Source organism: Phasianus colchicus, chromosome 37, assembly GCF_987193195.1.
Source record: "Phasianus colchicus chromosome 37, bPhaCol1.hap1.1, whole genome shotgun sequence".
NCBI classification, from domain to species: domain Eukaryota; kingdom Metazoa; phylum Chordata; class Aves; order Galliformes; family Phasianidae; genus Phasianus; species Phasianus colchicus.
This window is the reverse complement of record NC_143472.1, coordinates 2,195,549-2,210,924: the sequence shown is the minus strand read 5'-3', so window position 1 is coordinate 2,210,924 and position 15,376 is coordinate 2,195,549. Positions and strand designations below refer to the sequence as shown.

Here is a 15,376-nt window from a genome sequence, read left to right as displayed (position 1 = left end):
GGGGGTCTTGGGGGTCCTGGGGGTGTTGAGGACATGGTGGGAGCACTGGGGACACTGTGGGGACACCATGGGGGTCCTGGGGGTGTTGGGGACATGGTGAGAAAATTCGGGACACCATGGGGGTCCTGGGGGTGTTGGGGACATGGTGGGAGCATTGGAGACACCGTGGGGACACCGTGGGGGTCCTGGGGGTGTTAAGGACATGGTGGGAGCATTGGGGACACCGTGTGGACATCATGGGGGTCCTGGGGGCATTGGGGACACCATGGGGGGTTCCTGGGGGTCCTGGGGATGCGGTGGAAGCTTTGGGGACCCCGTGGTGACATGAGGGAGTCTTGGGGACGCCTTGTAGACGCCGCGAGGATTCTGGGACGTTGAGGAGTCCGATGGTCCTTCAGGACCTCGGAGAGCTCCTGGGTACATTGGAGAGCTCCGGGGGGGGTGTGGGGGGTCTTGGGGGTCCTGGGGGGGTTGAGGACATGGTGGGAGCATTGAGGACACCGTGTGGACACCATGGGGGTCTTGGGGGCATTGGGGACACCATGGGGGGGGTCCTGGTGATGCGGTGGAAGCATTGGGGACCCCGTGGTGACATGAGGGAGTCTTGGGGACGCCTTGTAGACGCCGCCAGGATTCTGGGATCCTCCTTCAGGACCTCGGAGAGCTCCTGGGTACATTGGAGAGCTCCGGGGGGGGGGGGTGGCGCTGGGGACACCGTGAGGGTCTTCAGTCGGCAGTGAGGACGCGATGGGGGGCACCGTGACCCCCCCCCCTCCCCCCCTTTAAATCCCCCCCCCAACCCCGACTTCAGGTACATCCACTACGTGTTCGATTTGGGGGACGGCCCCTCGCTGATGAAGGGCAACTCGGAGCAGCCGCTGCACGACGGGCGGTGGCACGAAGTGGCGCTGGCGAGGGAAGGGGGGGCCCTGCACGCGCTGAGGGTCGATGGGCGGCCCGTCACGCAGCACGGGCAGGGGGGGCGAAGCCTCGATCTGAAGGGTGAGCTGATGGGGGGGGGGGGTTTGGGGGGGGGCTTGGGGGAGGGGTTGAGGGGTGTTGGAGGGGTTGGGGGGGTTGGGGGGTGTACGGAGGTTGAGGGGGTGGGGGGGTTGAGGGGGGCAAGGGGGGGTCGTTGGGGGGCTGGGGGGGGTTGGGGGGGGTACGGAGGTTGAGGGGGGGGGCTGAGGGGGCTGGGGGGGCACGGAGGTTGGGGGTTGGGGGGGCGTGGGGGGGTCGGCGGGGGGCTGAGGGGGCTGGGGGTGTACGGAGGTTGAGGGGGTGGGGGGGGTGGGGGGGGGTCGTTGGGGGGCTGAGGGGGCTGGGGGGGGTACGGAGGTTGAGGGGGGGGGCTGAGGGGGCTGGGGGGGCACAGAGGTTGGGGGTTGGGGGGCGCTGAAGGGGCTGGGGGTCACGGGGGGGTCGGCAGAGGGCTGAGGGGGCTGGGGGGGCATGGAGGTTGGGGGTTGGGGGGGGCTGGGGGGGAACGGAGGTTGAGGGGGTGGGGGGTTGAGGGGGGCAAGGGGGGGTCGTTGGGGGGCTGGGGGGCTGGGGGGGGGCGGAGGTTGAGGGGGTGGGGGGGTTGAGGGGGGCGAGGGGGGGGCTGGGTGGGCACAGAGGTTGGGGGTTGAGGGGGGCGTGGGGGGGCTGGGGGTCACGGGGGGGTCGGCGGGGGGCTGAGGGGGCTGGGGGGGCACGGAGGTTGGGGGTTGGGGGGGGCTGGGGGGGCTGGGGGGGAACGGAGGTTGAGGGGGTGGGGGGTTGAGGGGGGCAAGGGGGGGTCGTTGGGGGGCTGGGGGGGCTGGGGGGGGTACGGAGGTTGAGGGGGTGGGGGGGTTGAGGGGGGCTGGGGGGGCTGGGGGGGAACGGAGGTTGAGGGGGTGGGGGGGTCGTTGGGGGGCGTGGGGGGGTCGTTGGGGGGCTGGGGGGCTGGGGGGGGGCGGAGGTTGAGGGGTCGGGGGATTGAGGGGGGCTGGGGGGGCTGGGGGGGGCTGAGGGGGGGGGAAGGGGGCAGAGGGGATGGGGGGGGCACCTGTATGGGATGTAATGGGGTGACCTGGGGGGGGGGGGGTCACTCCGATGGGATTAATGGGAACAACTGGGGGGGGGCACCTGTATGGGATGTAATGGGGTAACCTGGGGGGGGGGGGGTCACCCTAATGGGATTAATGGGAACAACTGGGGGGGGGTCACCCCAATGTGGGGGGGTCACCCCGATGGGATGTGATGGGAACAATTGGGGGGGGCACCAGTATGGGATGTAATGGGGTGACCTGGGGGGGGGGGGGTCACCCTAATGGGATTAATGGGAACAACTGGGGGGGGGCGCACCTGTAAGGGATGTAATGGGGTGACTTGGGGGGGGGGGGGTCACCCTAATGGGATTAATGGGAACAACTGGGGGGGGGGCACCTATATGGGATGTAATGGGGTCACCTGGGGTGGGGGCGGTCACCCTAATGGGATTAATGGGAATAACTGGGGTGGGGGCACCTATATGGGATGTAATGGGGTGACTTGGGGGGGGGGGGTATCACCCCTATGGGATGTGATGGGAACAATTGGGGGGGGGGGCACCTGTATGGGATGTAATGGGGTGAACCGGGGGGGGGGGGGGGCATCCCAATGAGACGTGATGGGAACAATTGGGGGGGGGGGGGTCACCCTAATGAGATTAATGGGAACAATTGGGGGGGGGGAGCATCCTAATGGGACGTGATGCGTTCATTTCAACGGGACGTGCTGACCCCCCCCCCCCCCCCTTTATTCCCCCCCCCAGGGGAGCTGTTCGTGGGGGGGGCTCCTCGCCCCATGCTGGCTCGCCTGCCCCGCCTGGTGGCTTCGAGGGGGGGCTTCCAAGGCTGCTTGGCTTCCCTCGATCTGAATGGGAGGCTGCCGGATCTGCTGGGGGACGCGCTGCACCGCGGGGGGGGCGTGCAGAGGGGCTGCCAGGGTGAGTTGGGGGAGGGGGGGGGGGCAATGGGGGGAATGGGGGGGGATAAGGGGTTAATTGGGGGGGGGGTGGATGGGGGGATGGGGGATAAAGGGTTAATGGGGTTGGGGGGGGTAATGGGGGACCGGGGGATAAAGGGTTAATGGGGTGGAGGATAAAGGGTTAATGGGGTGATGGGGTGGGGGATAAAGGGTTAATGGGGGTGGGGGTAATGGGGGTGTGGGGGATAAAGGGTTAATGGGGTGGGGGTCGAGGGGGGGGATTAAGGGTTAATGGGGTGGGGGGTAATGGGGGTGGGGGATAAAGGGTTAATGGGGGTGAGGGGTAAAGGATTAATGGGGTGGGGATAATGGGGGGGTGGGGGATAAAGGGTTAATGGGGTGGGGGGGTAATGGGGTGGGGGATAAAGGGGGACTGGGGGATAAAGGGTTAATGGGGTGGGGGGGTGAGGGGGGGATTAAGGGTTAATGGGGTGGGGGGGTAATGGGGTGGGGGGTAATGGAGGACTGGAGGATAAAGGGTTAATGGGGGGGCATGGGGGGATAAATGGGGTGGGGGGGCAGGGGGTAATGGGGGGCTGGGGGATAAAGGGTTAATGGGGTTGGGGGGGGTAATGGGGGACTGGGGGATAAAGGGTTAATGGGGATGTGGGGGTAATGGGGGGGTGGGGTAATGGAGTGGAGGATTAAGGGTTAATGGGGTGGGGGGGCAAGGGGGGGATTAAGGGTTAATGGGGTGGGGTAATGGGATGGGGGATAAAGGGTTAATGGGGTGGGGGTAATGGGGCTGGGGGCTAAAGGGTTAATGGGGGTGGGGGTAATGGGGGTGTGGGGGATAAAGGGTTAATGGGGTGGGGGGGCAGGAGGGGATAAAGGGTTAATGGGGTGGAGGACAAAGGGTTAATGGGGTGGGGGGGTAATGGGGGGCTGGGGGATAAAGGGTTAATGGGGGTGGGAGGGTAAAGGGTTAATGGGGTGATGGGTGGGGGATAAAGGGTTAATGGGGGTGGGGGGGTAATGGGGGACTGGGGGATAAAGGGTTAATGGGGTGGGGGTAATGGGGTGGGGGTAATGGGGGGGGGATAAAGGGTTAATGGGGTAATGAGGGGGGTCTCCATGGGTCCCTATTGGTCCCTATGGGTTTGTATGGGTCCCTATGGGGTCTTTATAGGGTCTCTATGGGTCTCTATGGGTCCCTATGGGGTCCCTATGGGTCACTATGGGGTTTCTATGGGGTCTCTATGGGGTCTCTATGGGTCCCTATGGGTCTCTATGGGTCCCTATGGGTCTCTATGGGTCTGTATGGGTCTCTATGGGGTCCCTATTGGTCCCTATGGGGTCTCTATGGGTCTGTATGGGTCCCTATGGGTCTCTATGGGTCCCTATGGGGTCTCTATGGGGTCTCTATGGGTCCCTATGGGTCTCTATGGGTCTGTATGGGTCTCTATGGGGTCTCTATGGGTCCCTATGGGTCTCTATGGGTCCCTATGGGGTCTCTATGGGTCCTTATGGGTCTCTGTGGGTCCCTATGGGGTCCTTATGGGGTCTCTGTGGGTCCTTATGAGGTCTCTGTGGGTTCCTATGGGGTCTCTATGGGGTCTTTATGGGGTCCCTATGGGGTTTCTATGTGTCTCTATGGGTCCTTATGGGTCCCTTTGGGGTCTCTATGGGGTCCCTATGGGGTCTCTGTGGGTCTCTATGGGGTCTCTATGGATCCTTATGGGTCCCTATGGGGTCTTTATAGGGTCTCTGTGGGGTCCCTATGGGGTCCCTATGCACAAAGGTGCTGCACTGTGGTGCACCAGGGTTGCACAGGGGTTGCGTCGTGGTGCACAAGGGTTGCACAAGGGTTGCACAAGGGTTGCACAGGGGTTGCGTCGTGGTGCACAAGGGTTGCACGATGGTGCACAAGGGTTGCACAATTGTTGCACAGAGGTGCTGCACCGTGGTGCACCAGGGTTGCACAAAGGGTTGCATTGTGGTGCACAAGAGTTGCACAGTGGTGCACAAGGGTTGCACGGTGGTGCACAAGGGTTGCACAGGGGTTGTGTCGTGGTGCACAAGGGTTGCACGATGCTGCACAGGGGTTGCACAAAGGGTTGCACAGTTGTTGCACAGGGGTTGCACAGCGGTGTTGCACTGTGGTGCACCAGGGTTGCACAGGGGTTGCGTTGTGGTGCACAAGAGTTGCACGATGGTGCACATGGGTTGCACAAAGGGTTGCACAGAGGTGTTGCACTGTGTTGCACCAGGGTTGCACAAAGGGTTGCATTGTGGTGCACAAGAGTTGCACCGTGGTGCACAAGGGTTGCACAAGGGTTGCACAGGGGTTGCGTCGTGGTGCACAAGGGTTGCACAGGGGTTGCACAAAGGGTTGCATTGTGGTGCACAAGAGTTGCACAGTGGTGCACAAGGGTTGCATAGGGGTTGCGTCGTGGTGCACAAGGGTTGCACAAGGGTTGCACAAAGGGTTGCATTGTGGTGCACAAGAATTGCACGGTGGTGCACAAGGGTTGCACAGGGGTTGCACAGGGGTTGCGTCGTGGTGCATAAGGGTTGCACAAAGGGTTGCATTGTGGTGCACAAGAGTTGCACAGTGGTGCACAAGGGTTGCACAGTTGTTGCACAGGGGTTGCACAGCGCTGTTGCACCAGGCTTGCACAGGGTTTTCGTTGTGGTGCACAAGAGTTGCACGGTGGTGCACACGAGTCACACCACAGTGCACCGTGGCTCACCGGCATCGCACAGAAGTGCACCAAATCCTTGCACCAATCTTGCACGAGCGTCACGCGCGACTGCAATCGGTGCGCAGGGCTTGCACGACGGTGCACAGGGGCTTGCACGGCGTTGCACCACGGCGCCCTTCCCCCTCTTCTCCCCCCAGGCCCCAGCACGACGTGCACGGAGGACTCGTGTGCTCACGGCGGCGTCTGCCTGCAGCAGTGGGACGGCTTCAGCTGCGACTGCTCCATGAGCGCCCACAGCGGCGCCGCCTGCACTGAGCGTGAGTGTGCAAATGGGCGTGCAAAGGGGGGGGGTGTGCGTGCGCGTGTTGAGGGGAGGGGGTGGCGAGCGTGCAAAGCGGGGTGCAGATGTGTCCGAAGAGCGTTGCATGAGTGTGCAATGTGGGGTGCAGATGTGTCAGAAGAGTGTTGCACGAGTGTGCAAAGCAGGGTGTAGATGTGTCCAAAGAGCGTTGCACGAGTGTGCAAAGTGGGGTGCAGATGTGTCCGAAGAGTGTTGCACGAGTGTGCAAAGCGGGGTGCGGATGTGTCCGAAGAGCGTTGCACGAGCGTGCAAAGCGGGGTACAGATGTGTCCAAAGAGTGTTACATGAGTGTGGGATGTGTCCAAAGAGCGTTGCACAAGCGTGCAAAGTGGGGTGCAGACGAGTCGGAAGAGCGTTGAGCAAGTGTGCAAAGCTGGGTGTAGATGTGTCCAAAGAGCATTGCATGAGTGTGCAAAGTGGGGTGCAGATGTGTCCGAAGAGTGTTACACGAGCGTGCAAAGTGGGGCACAGACAGAGCGTTGCACGAGCGTGCAAAGCGGGGTGCGGATGTGTCCAAAGAGCGTTGCACGAGCGTGCAAAGCAGGGTACAGATGTGTCCAAAGAGTGTTACACGAGTGTGGGAGGTGTCCAAAGAGCGTTGCATGAGTGTGCAAAGTGGGGTGCAGACGAGTCGGAAGAGCGTTGAGCAAGTGTGCAAAGCAGGGTGTAGATGTGTCCAAAGAGCGTTGCATGAGTGTGCACGGATGTGTCCAAAATGCGTTGCACTAGCGTGCAAAATGGGGTGTGGATGTGTCTGAAGAGCGTTGCACGAGCGTGCACGGTCGTGTCCAAAGAGCGTTGCACGAGTGTGCAAAGTGGGACACAGACAGAGTGTTGAGCAAGTGTGCAAAGCGGGGTGCGGATGTGTCCAAAGAGCGCTGCACGAGCGTGAACGGACGTGTCCAAAGAGCGTTGCATGAGTGTGCAAAGCGGGGTGCAGATGTGTCCAAAGAGTGTTACACAAGCGTGCAAAGCGGGGCACAGAGTGTTGCACGAGCGTGCAAAGCGGGGTGCAGATGTGTACAAAGAGCGTTGCATGAGTGTGCACGGACGTGTCCAAAATGCGTTGCACAAGCGTGCAAAGCAGGGTGCGGATGTGTCCAAAGAGCGTTGCACGAGCGTGAAAAGCAGGGTGCGGATGTGTCCAAAGAGTGTTACACGAGCGTGCAAAGTGGGGCACAGACAGAGGGTTGCACGAGCGTGCAAAGCGGGGTGCGGATGTGTCCAAAGAGTGTTACACGAGTGTGGGAGGTGTTCAAAGAGCGTTGCATGAGTGTGCAAAGTGGGGTGCAGACGAGTCGGAAGAGCGTTGAGCAAGTGTGCAAAGCAGGGTGTAGATGTGTCCTAAGAGCATTGCACGAGTGTGCAATGTGGGGTGCAGATGTGTCAGAAGAGTGTTGCACGAGTGTGCAAAGCGGGGTGCGGATGTGTCCGAAGAGCGTTGCACGAGCGTGCAAAGCAGGGTACAGATGTGTCCAAAGAGTGTTACATGAGTGTGGGATGTGTCCAAAGAGCGTTGCACAAGCGTGCAAAGTGGGGTGCAGACGAGTCGGAAGAGCGTTGAGCAAGTGTGCAAAGCTGGGTGTAGATGTGTCCAAAGAGCGTTGCATGAGTGTGCAAAGTGGGGTGCAGATGTGTCCGAAGAGTGTTACACGAGCGTGCAAAGTGGGGCACAGACAGAGCGTTGCACGAGCGTGCAAAGCGGGGTGCGGATGTGTCCAAAGAGCGTTGCACGAGCGTGCAAAGCAGGGTACAGATGTGTCCAAAGAGTGTTACACGAGTGTGGGAGGTGTCCAAAGAGCGTTGCATGAGTGTGCAAAGTGGGGTGCAGACGAGTCGGAAGAGCGTTGAGCAAGTGTGCAAAGCAGGGTGTAGATGTGTCCTAAGAGCGTTGCACGAGTGTGCACGGACGTGTCTAAAATGCGTTGCACAAGCGTGCAAAGAGGGGTGTGGATGTGTCCAAAGAGCGTTGCACGAGTGTGCAAAGCGGGGTGTGGATGTGTCCAAAGAGCGTTGCACTAGTGTGCAAAGCAGAGTGCAGATGTGTGCAAAGAGCGTTGCACACCGGTGAGGCACTAGCACGGGGCATCGGTGAGCATTGCACAGGGTGCAGGAGTCCTCGTGTGCATCGCACGGGGCACAAGTGTCCCCACGTGCGTTGCACGAGGGTCAGCTGTCCTTGTGCCCCTCGCACACGTCCAGGTGAGTGCGAGGCGCGTGGGGCAGGGCGATGCTATGGGGCAGGATAAAACTATGGGGCAGGGTGTGGGGCTGGGTGATTCTATGGGGCTGGACGATGCTATGGGGCAGGATAAAACTATGGGGCAGGGTGTGGGGCTGGGTGATTCTATGGGGCTGGATGATGCTGTGGGGCAGGGTGTGGGGCAGGACGATGCTGTGGGGCTGGATGATTCTATGGGGCTGGATGATGTTATGGGGCTGGACAATGCTATGGGGCTGGACGATGTGGGGCAGGACGATGCTATGGGGCAGGGTGTGGGGCTGGATGATGCTATGGGGCTGGACGATGCTATGGGGCAGGGTGTGGGGCAGGACGATGCTATGGGGCTGGATGATTCTATGGGGCAGGACAATGCTATGGGGCAGGATGATGCTATGGGGCAGGGTGTGGGGCAGGATGTGGGGCAGGATGATGCTATGGGGCAGGGTGTGGGGCAGGATGTGGGGTAGGATGATGCTATGGGGCAGGGTGTGGGGCAGGACGATGCTGTGGGGCAGGATGTAGGGTTGGATGATTCTATGGGGCTGGGTGTGGGGCTGGATGATTCTATGGGGCTGGATGATTCTATGGGGCTGGATGATGCTGTGGGGCAGGGTGTGGGGCAGGACGATGCTGTGGGACTGGATGATTCTATGGGGCAGGATGATGTTATGGGGCTGGACAATGCTATGGGGCAGGATGATGCTGTGGGGCAGGGTGTGGGGCTGGATGATTCTATGGGGCTGGATGATTCTATGGGGCTGGATGATGTTATGGGGCTGGATGATGCTATGGGGCAGGGTGTAGGGCAGGACGATGCTGTGGGGCTGGATGATGCTATGGGGCAGGATGATATGGGGCTGGACAATGCTATGGGGCAGGATGATGCTATGGGGCAGGGTGTGGGGCTGGATGATGCTGTGGGGCAGGGTGTGGGGCAGGACGATGCTGTGGGGCAGGATGTAGGATTGGATGATTCTATGGGGCAGGATGATGTTATGGGGCAGGACGATGCTATGGGGCAGGATGATGTTATGGGGCTGGATGATGCTATGGGGCAGGGTGTGGGGCAGGACGATGCTATGGGGCAGGATAAAACTATGGGGCAGGGTGTGGGGCTGGGTGATTCTATGGGGCTGGATGATGCTGTGGGGCAGGACGATGCTATGGGGCTGGACGATGCTATGGGGCAGGTTGTGGGGCTGGATGATTCTATGGGTCTGGATGATGCTGTGGGGCAGGGTGTGGGGCAGGACGATGCTGTGGGGCAGGATGATGCTATGGGGCAGGGTGTGAGGCAGGACGATGCTATGGGGCTGGATGATTCTATGGGGCAGGATGATGTTATGGGGCAGGACAATGCTATGGGGCAGGATGATGCTATGGGGCAGGGTGTGGGGCAGGATGTGGGGCAGGATGATGCTATGGGGCAGGGTGTGGGGCAGGATGTGGGGTAGGATGATGCTATGGGGCAGGGTGTGGGGCTGGACGATGCTGTGGGGCAGGATGTAGGGTTGGATGATTCTATGGGGCAGGGTGTGGGGCTGGATGATTCTATGGGGCTGGACGATGCTATGGGGCAGGATGATGCTATGGGGCAGGGTGTGGGGCTGGATGATTCTATGGGGCTGGATGATGCTGTGGGGCAGGGTGTGGGGCTGGACGATGCTGTGGGGCTGGATGATTCTATGGGGCTGGATGATTCTATGGGGCTGGATGATGCTATGGGGCAGGGTGTGGGGTTTCTATGGGTCTCTATGGGTCCTTATGGGTCTCCTTAGGATCTCTATGGGTCCCTATAGGATCTCTGTAGGGTCTCTATGGGTCTCTATAGGATCTCTATAGGATCTCTATGGGTTTCTATGGGGCTCTATAGGGTTTCTATGGGTCTCTATAGGATCTCTATGAGTTTCTATGGGTCTCTATAGGGTTTCTATAGGTCTCTATAGGATCTCTATGGGTCTCTATGGGTCTTTATAGGATCTCTATGGGTTTCTATAGGATCTCTATAGGATCTCTATGGGTCTCTATAGGATCTCTATGGGTCTCTATAGGATCTCTATGGGTCTTTATAGGATCTCTATGGGTTTCTATAGGATCTCTATAGGATCTCTATAGGATCTCTATGGGTCTCTATAGGATCTCTATGGGTCTCTATAAGATCCCTATGGGTTTCTATAGGATCTCTATGGGTTTCTATGGGTCTCTATAGGATCTCTATGGGTCTCTATGGCATCTCTATAGGATCTCAATGCGTTTCTATAGGATCTCTGTGGGTCTCTGTGGGTCTCTATGGGATCTCCATGGGTCTCTATAGGGTCTCTGTAGGGTCTCTACAGCATCCCTATGGGATCTCTGTAGGATCCCTATAGGATCTCTATAGGATCTCTATAGGGTCTTTATAGGGTCTCTATGGGTCTCTATAGGGTCTCTATAGGATCTCTATGGGTCTCTATAGGGTCTCAATAGGGTTTTTATGGGTCTCTATAGCATCTCTATAGGATCTCTATGGGTCTCTATAGGATCAGTATAGGATCTCTATGGGTCTCTATAGCATCTCTATAGGATCTCTATAGGATCTCTGTGGGTCTCTATAGCATCTCTGTAGGATCTCTATGCGTCTCTATAGGGTCTCTATGGGTCTCTATAGGATCTCTATGGGTCTCTATAGCATCTCTATAGGATCTCTATAGGATCTCTATGGGTCTCTATAGCATCCCTATAGGATCTCTATAGGATCTCTATGGGTCTTTATAGGGTCTCTATGGGTCTCTATAGGGTCTCTATAGGATCTCTATGGGTCTCTATAGGGTCTCTATGGGTCTCTATGGGTCTCTATAGGATCTGTATAGCATCCCTATAGGATCTCTATAGGGTCTCTATGGGTCTCTGTGGGTCTCTATAGGATCTCTATAGGTCTCTATAGCATCTCTATAGGATCTCTATAGGATCTCTATGGGTCTCTATGGGTCTCTATGGCATCTCTATAGGATCTCTATGGGTCTTTATAGGATCTCTTTGGGCCTCTATGGGTCTCTATGGGTCTCTATGGGTCTCTATAGGATCTGTATAGCATCCCTATAGGATCTCTATAGGGTCTCTATGGGTCTCTATGGGTCTCTATAGGATCTCTATGGGTCTCTATAGGATCTCTATAGGTCTCTATAGCATCTCTATAGGATCTCTATAGGATCTCTATGGGTCTCTATAGCATCCCTATAGGATCTCTATAGGATCTCTATGGGTCTCTATGGCATCTCTATAGGATCTCTATGGGTCTTTATAGGGTCTCTATGGGTCTCTATAGGGTCTCTATAGGATCTCTATAGGATCTCTATGGGTCTTTATAGGATCTCTATGGGTCTCTATAGGATCTCTATAGGATCTCTATGGGTGTCTATGGGTCTCTCTAGCATCTCTATAGGATCTCTATAGGATCTCTATGGGTCTCTATAGGATCTCTATAGGATCTCTATAACATCCCTACGGATCCCTCCGCGTCCCCGCGCCCCCCCCAGCCCCCCCCCCTTCCCCCCCCCCCCCACCTCCCCACCTCGTAGCCCCTCCCTCCCCCCCTCGCCCCTCCCCGCTCCCCTCCCCCCTCCCCCGCCCCTCCCCCCTCTGCAGCAGCCGCCGCCGCCGCCGCCCCACGGCCGCCCCTCGGCCCCACCGCGCCCCACAGCGCCCCACGGAGCCGCCGACAGCGCCCAGGCCAGAGCCCCCCCCCCCCTCATCCTCCTCCTCCTCCCCCCCCTCCCGGCCCCATAACCTCGGACCCCCCCCCTCAAATCCCCCCCCCCCCCGCTGCCCCACAGCTCGGCCCCATAGCGCTGCCCCGATAGCTCAGCCCTATTGCGCTGCCCTATAGCGCTGCCCCATAGCGCTGCCCCATAGCGCTGCCCTATAGCTGCCATATAGCTGCCATATAGCGCTGCCCCATAGCGCTGCCCTATAGCTGCCATATAGCGCCGCCCCATAGCGCTGCCCTATAGCTGCCATATAGCGCCGCCCCATAGCGCTGCCCCATAGCTCAGCCCTATAGCTGCCATATAGCGCTGCCCCATAGCGCTGCCCTATAGCTGCCATATAGCGCCGCCCCATAGCGCTGCCCCATAGCTCAGCCCTATTGCTGAACCCCATAGCTGAACCCTATAGCTCAGCCCTATATCTCAGCCCTATTGCTCAGCCCTATATCTCAGCCCTATAGCTCAACCCTATAGCTCAACCCTATAGCTCAACCCTATAGCTCAGCCCTATAGCTCAACCCTATTGCTCAGCCCTATATCTCAGCCCTATATCTCAACCCCATAGCTCAACCCTATAGCTCAGCCCTATAGCTCAACCCTATAGCTCAACCCTATAGCTCAACCCTATAGCTCAGCCCTATAGCTCAACCCTATTGCTCAGCCCTATATCTCAGCCCTATATCTCAACCCCATAGCTCAACCCTATAGCTCAGCCCTATAGCTCAACCCTATAGCTCAACCCTATTGCTCAGCCCTATATCTCAGCCCTATATCTCAACCCCATAGCTCAGCCCTATAGCTCAGCCCTATAGCTCAACCCTATATCTCAGCCCCATAGCTCAACCCTATAGCTCTGCCCCATAGCCCTGCCCCATAGCCCTGCCCCAAATCTCCATCCGCCCCATCCTTCCGCCTCCGGCATCCCCCGCCCTCAGCCCCCATCCCCCCACCCCACAAATCCCCCCCCACCCTAAACCCCCCCCCCCCCCACATCCATCCCACATCCCTCGCCCCCCCCCCCGCCCCCCCCGCCCCACATTTCCCCATCCATCCGTCGGCTCCCCCCCTCAATCCATCGCCCTCCACCCCCCCATCTCCCACCCACCCATCGCCCCCCACCCCGGACCCACAGCTTCCCATCCATCGGCCTCCAACCCCCCCCCCCCACCCCACATCCTTCACCCCACAACCCCCACCCTCCATCCTTCAACCCCCCCACCCACCTTCACCCCACAACCCCCCCCACCCTCCATCCTTCACCCCCACCCCACACCCCCATCCTTCACCCCCCCACCCCCACCCCATAACCCCCCCCCCACCCTCCATCCTTCACCCCCCCACCCCACACCCCCCACCTTCACCCCACAACCCCCCCCACCCTCCATCCTTCACCCCCCCACCTTCACCCCACACCTCCCCCCCTTCACCCCACAACCCCCCCACCCTCCATCCTTCACCCCCACACCCCACAGCCCTCCTTCACCCTATAACCCCCCCCCCACCCTCCATCCTTCACCCCCCTACCCCACACCCCCTCCTTCACCCTATAACCCCCCCCGTCCATCCTTCACCCCACAACCCCCCCCCACCCTCCATCCTTCACCCCCCCACCCCACACCCCCTCCTTCACCCTACAACCCCCCCCCCCACCCTCCATCCTTCACCCCCCCACCTTCACCCCACAACCCCCCCCACCCTCCATCCTTCACCCCCCCACCTTCACCCCACAACCCCCCCACCCTCCATCCTTCACCCCCCCACCCCACACCCCCACCCCCACCCCACAACCCCCCCCCCCTCCATCCTTCACCCCCCCACCCCCCCCACCTTCACCCCACACACCGCCCCCCCCCCAAGCGATGCTCGACCCCCTCTGAACCCCCCCCACCCCCCCGCCCTGGCCCCCCCCATAACCCCGGGGGGGGGATCCGAGCCCCCACCCCGGGGGGGGGCATTCGGGGTTCCCCCCCCCCCCCCCCCCATCATCCCCCCCCACTTCCGGGTCCCATTTTGGGGCCATTCGGGCCCATTTTGGGGAAAAGATTCGGGTCCCCCCCTCCCGGTCGGAATCGTTTTGGGGTGAATTTGGGGGATTTGGGGGCTGCGGTGCTGGAGGTTGGGGGGGAATTTGGGGGGATTTGGGGTCTCCCCGTCCCCGTTTTGGGGTGAATTGGGGCAGATTTGGGTCTCTTCATCTCCATTTTGGGGCAGATTTGGGGTCTCCCCATCCCCATTTTGGGGTGAATTGAGGCATATTTAGGGTCTCCCCATCCCCATTTTGGGATAAATTTGGGGTCTCCCCACCCCCATTTTGGGGTGAATTGGGGCAGATTTGGGTCTCTTCATCCCCATTTTGGGTTGAATTGAGGCAGATTTGGGGTCTCCCCATCCCTATTTTGGGGTAAATTTGGGCAGATTTGGGTCTCTTCATCTCCATTTTGGGGTGAATTTGGGATCCCCCATCCCCATTTTGGGGTGAATTGAGGCAGATTTGGGGTCTCCCCATCCCCATTTTGGGGTAAATTTGGGCTCTCCCCCATTTTGGGGTGAATTGAGGCAGATTTGGGGTCTCCCATCCCCTTTTTGGGGTGAATTTGGGCAGATTTGTGTTTCTTCATCTCCATTTTGGGGTAAATTTGGGGTCTCCCCGTCCCCATTTTGGGGTAAATTTGGGTTTTCCCCATCCCCATTTTGGGGTGAATTGGGGCAGATTTGGGGTCTCTTCATCCCCATTTTGGGGTGAATTGAGGCAGATTTGGGGTCTCTTCATCCCCATTTTGAGGCATATTTGGGGTCTCCCCCATTTTAGGGTGAATTGAGGCAGATTTGGGGTCTTTTCATCCCCATTTTGGGGTAGATTTGGGGAAATTTGGGTCTCTTCATCTCCATTTTGGGGCAGACTTGGGGTCTCCCCATCCCCATTTTGGGGTAAATCTGGGGTCTCCCAGTCCCAATTTGGGGTGAATTGAGGCAGATTTGGGGTCTCCCCATCCCCATTTTGGGATAAATTTGGGGTCTCCCCATCCCCATTTTGGGGTAAATTTGGGCAGATTTGTGTCTCTTCATCCCCATTTTGGGGTAAAATTGGGGTAGATTGGGTCTCTTCATCTCCATTTTGGGGTAGATTTGGGATCCCCAATCCCCATTTTGGGGTGAATTTGGGGTAATTTGGGGTCTCCCCATCCTCATTTTGGGGTAAATTTGGGATCCCCCATCCCCATTTTGGGGTGAATTGAGGCAGATTTGGGGTCTCCCCATCCCCATTTTGGGGTAAATTTGGGGTCTCCCCATCCCCATTTTGGGGTAAATTTGGGCAGATTTGTGTCTCTTCATCCCCATTTTGGGGTAAATTTGGGGTAATTTGGGGTCTCCCCATCCTCATTTTGGGGTAAATTTGGGATCCCCCATC

General features: G+C 58.9%; 1 protein-coding gene across 1 annotated transcript in view; it reads left to right on the top strand.

The window, feature by feature from the left end:
- The window catches only part of LOC116240883 (neurexin-2-like), a 126,975-nt gene that overhangs the window by 66,632 nt on the left and 44,967 nt on the right, over positions 1 to 15,376 (top strand). The window contains exons 15-17 of the mRNA XM_090129697.1: positions 812 to 1,002; positions 2,780 to 2,953; positions 5,837 to 5,956. Coding sequence (XP_089985823.1) covers positions 812 to 1,002; positions 2,780 to 2,953; positions 5,837 to 5,956 — 485 coding nt within the window. The remainder of the gene's footprint in view (positions 1 to 811; positions 1,003 to 2,779; positions 2,954 to 5,836; positions 5,957 to 15,376) is intronic.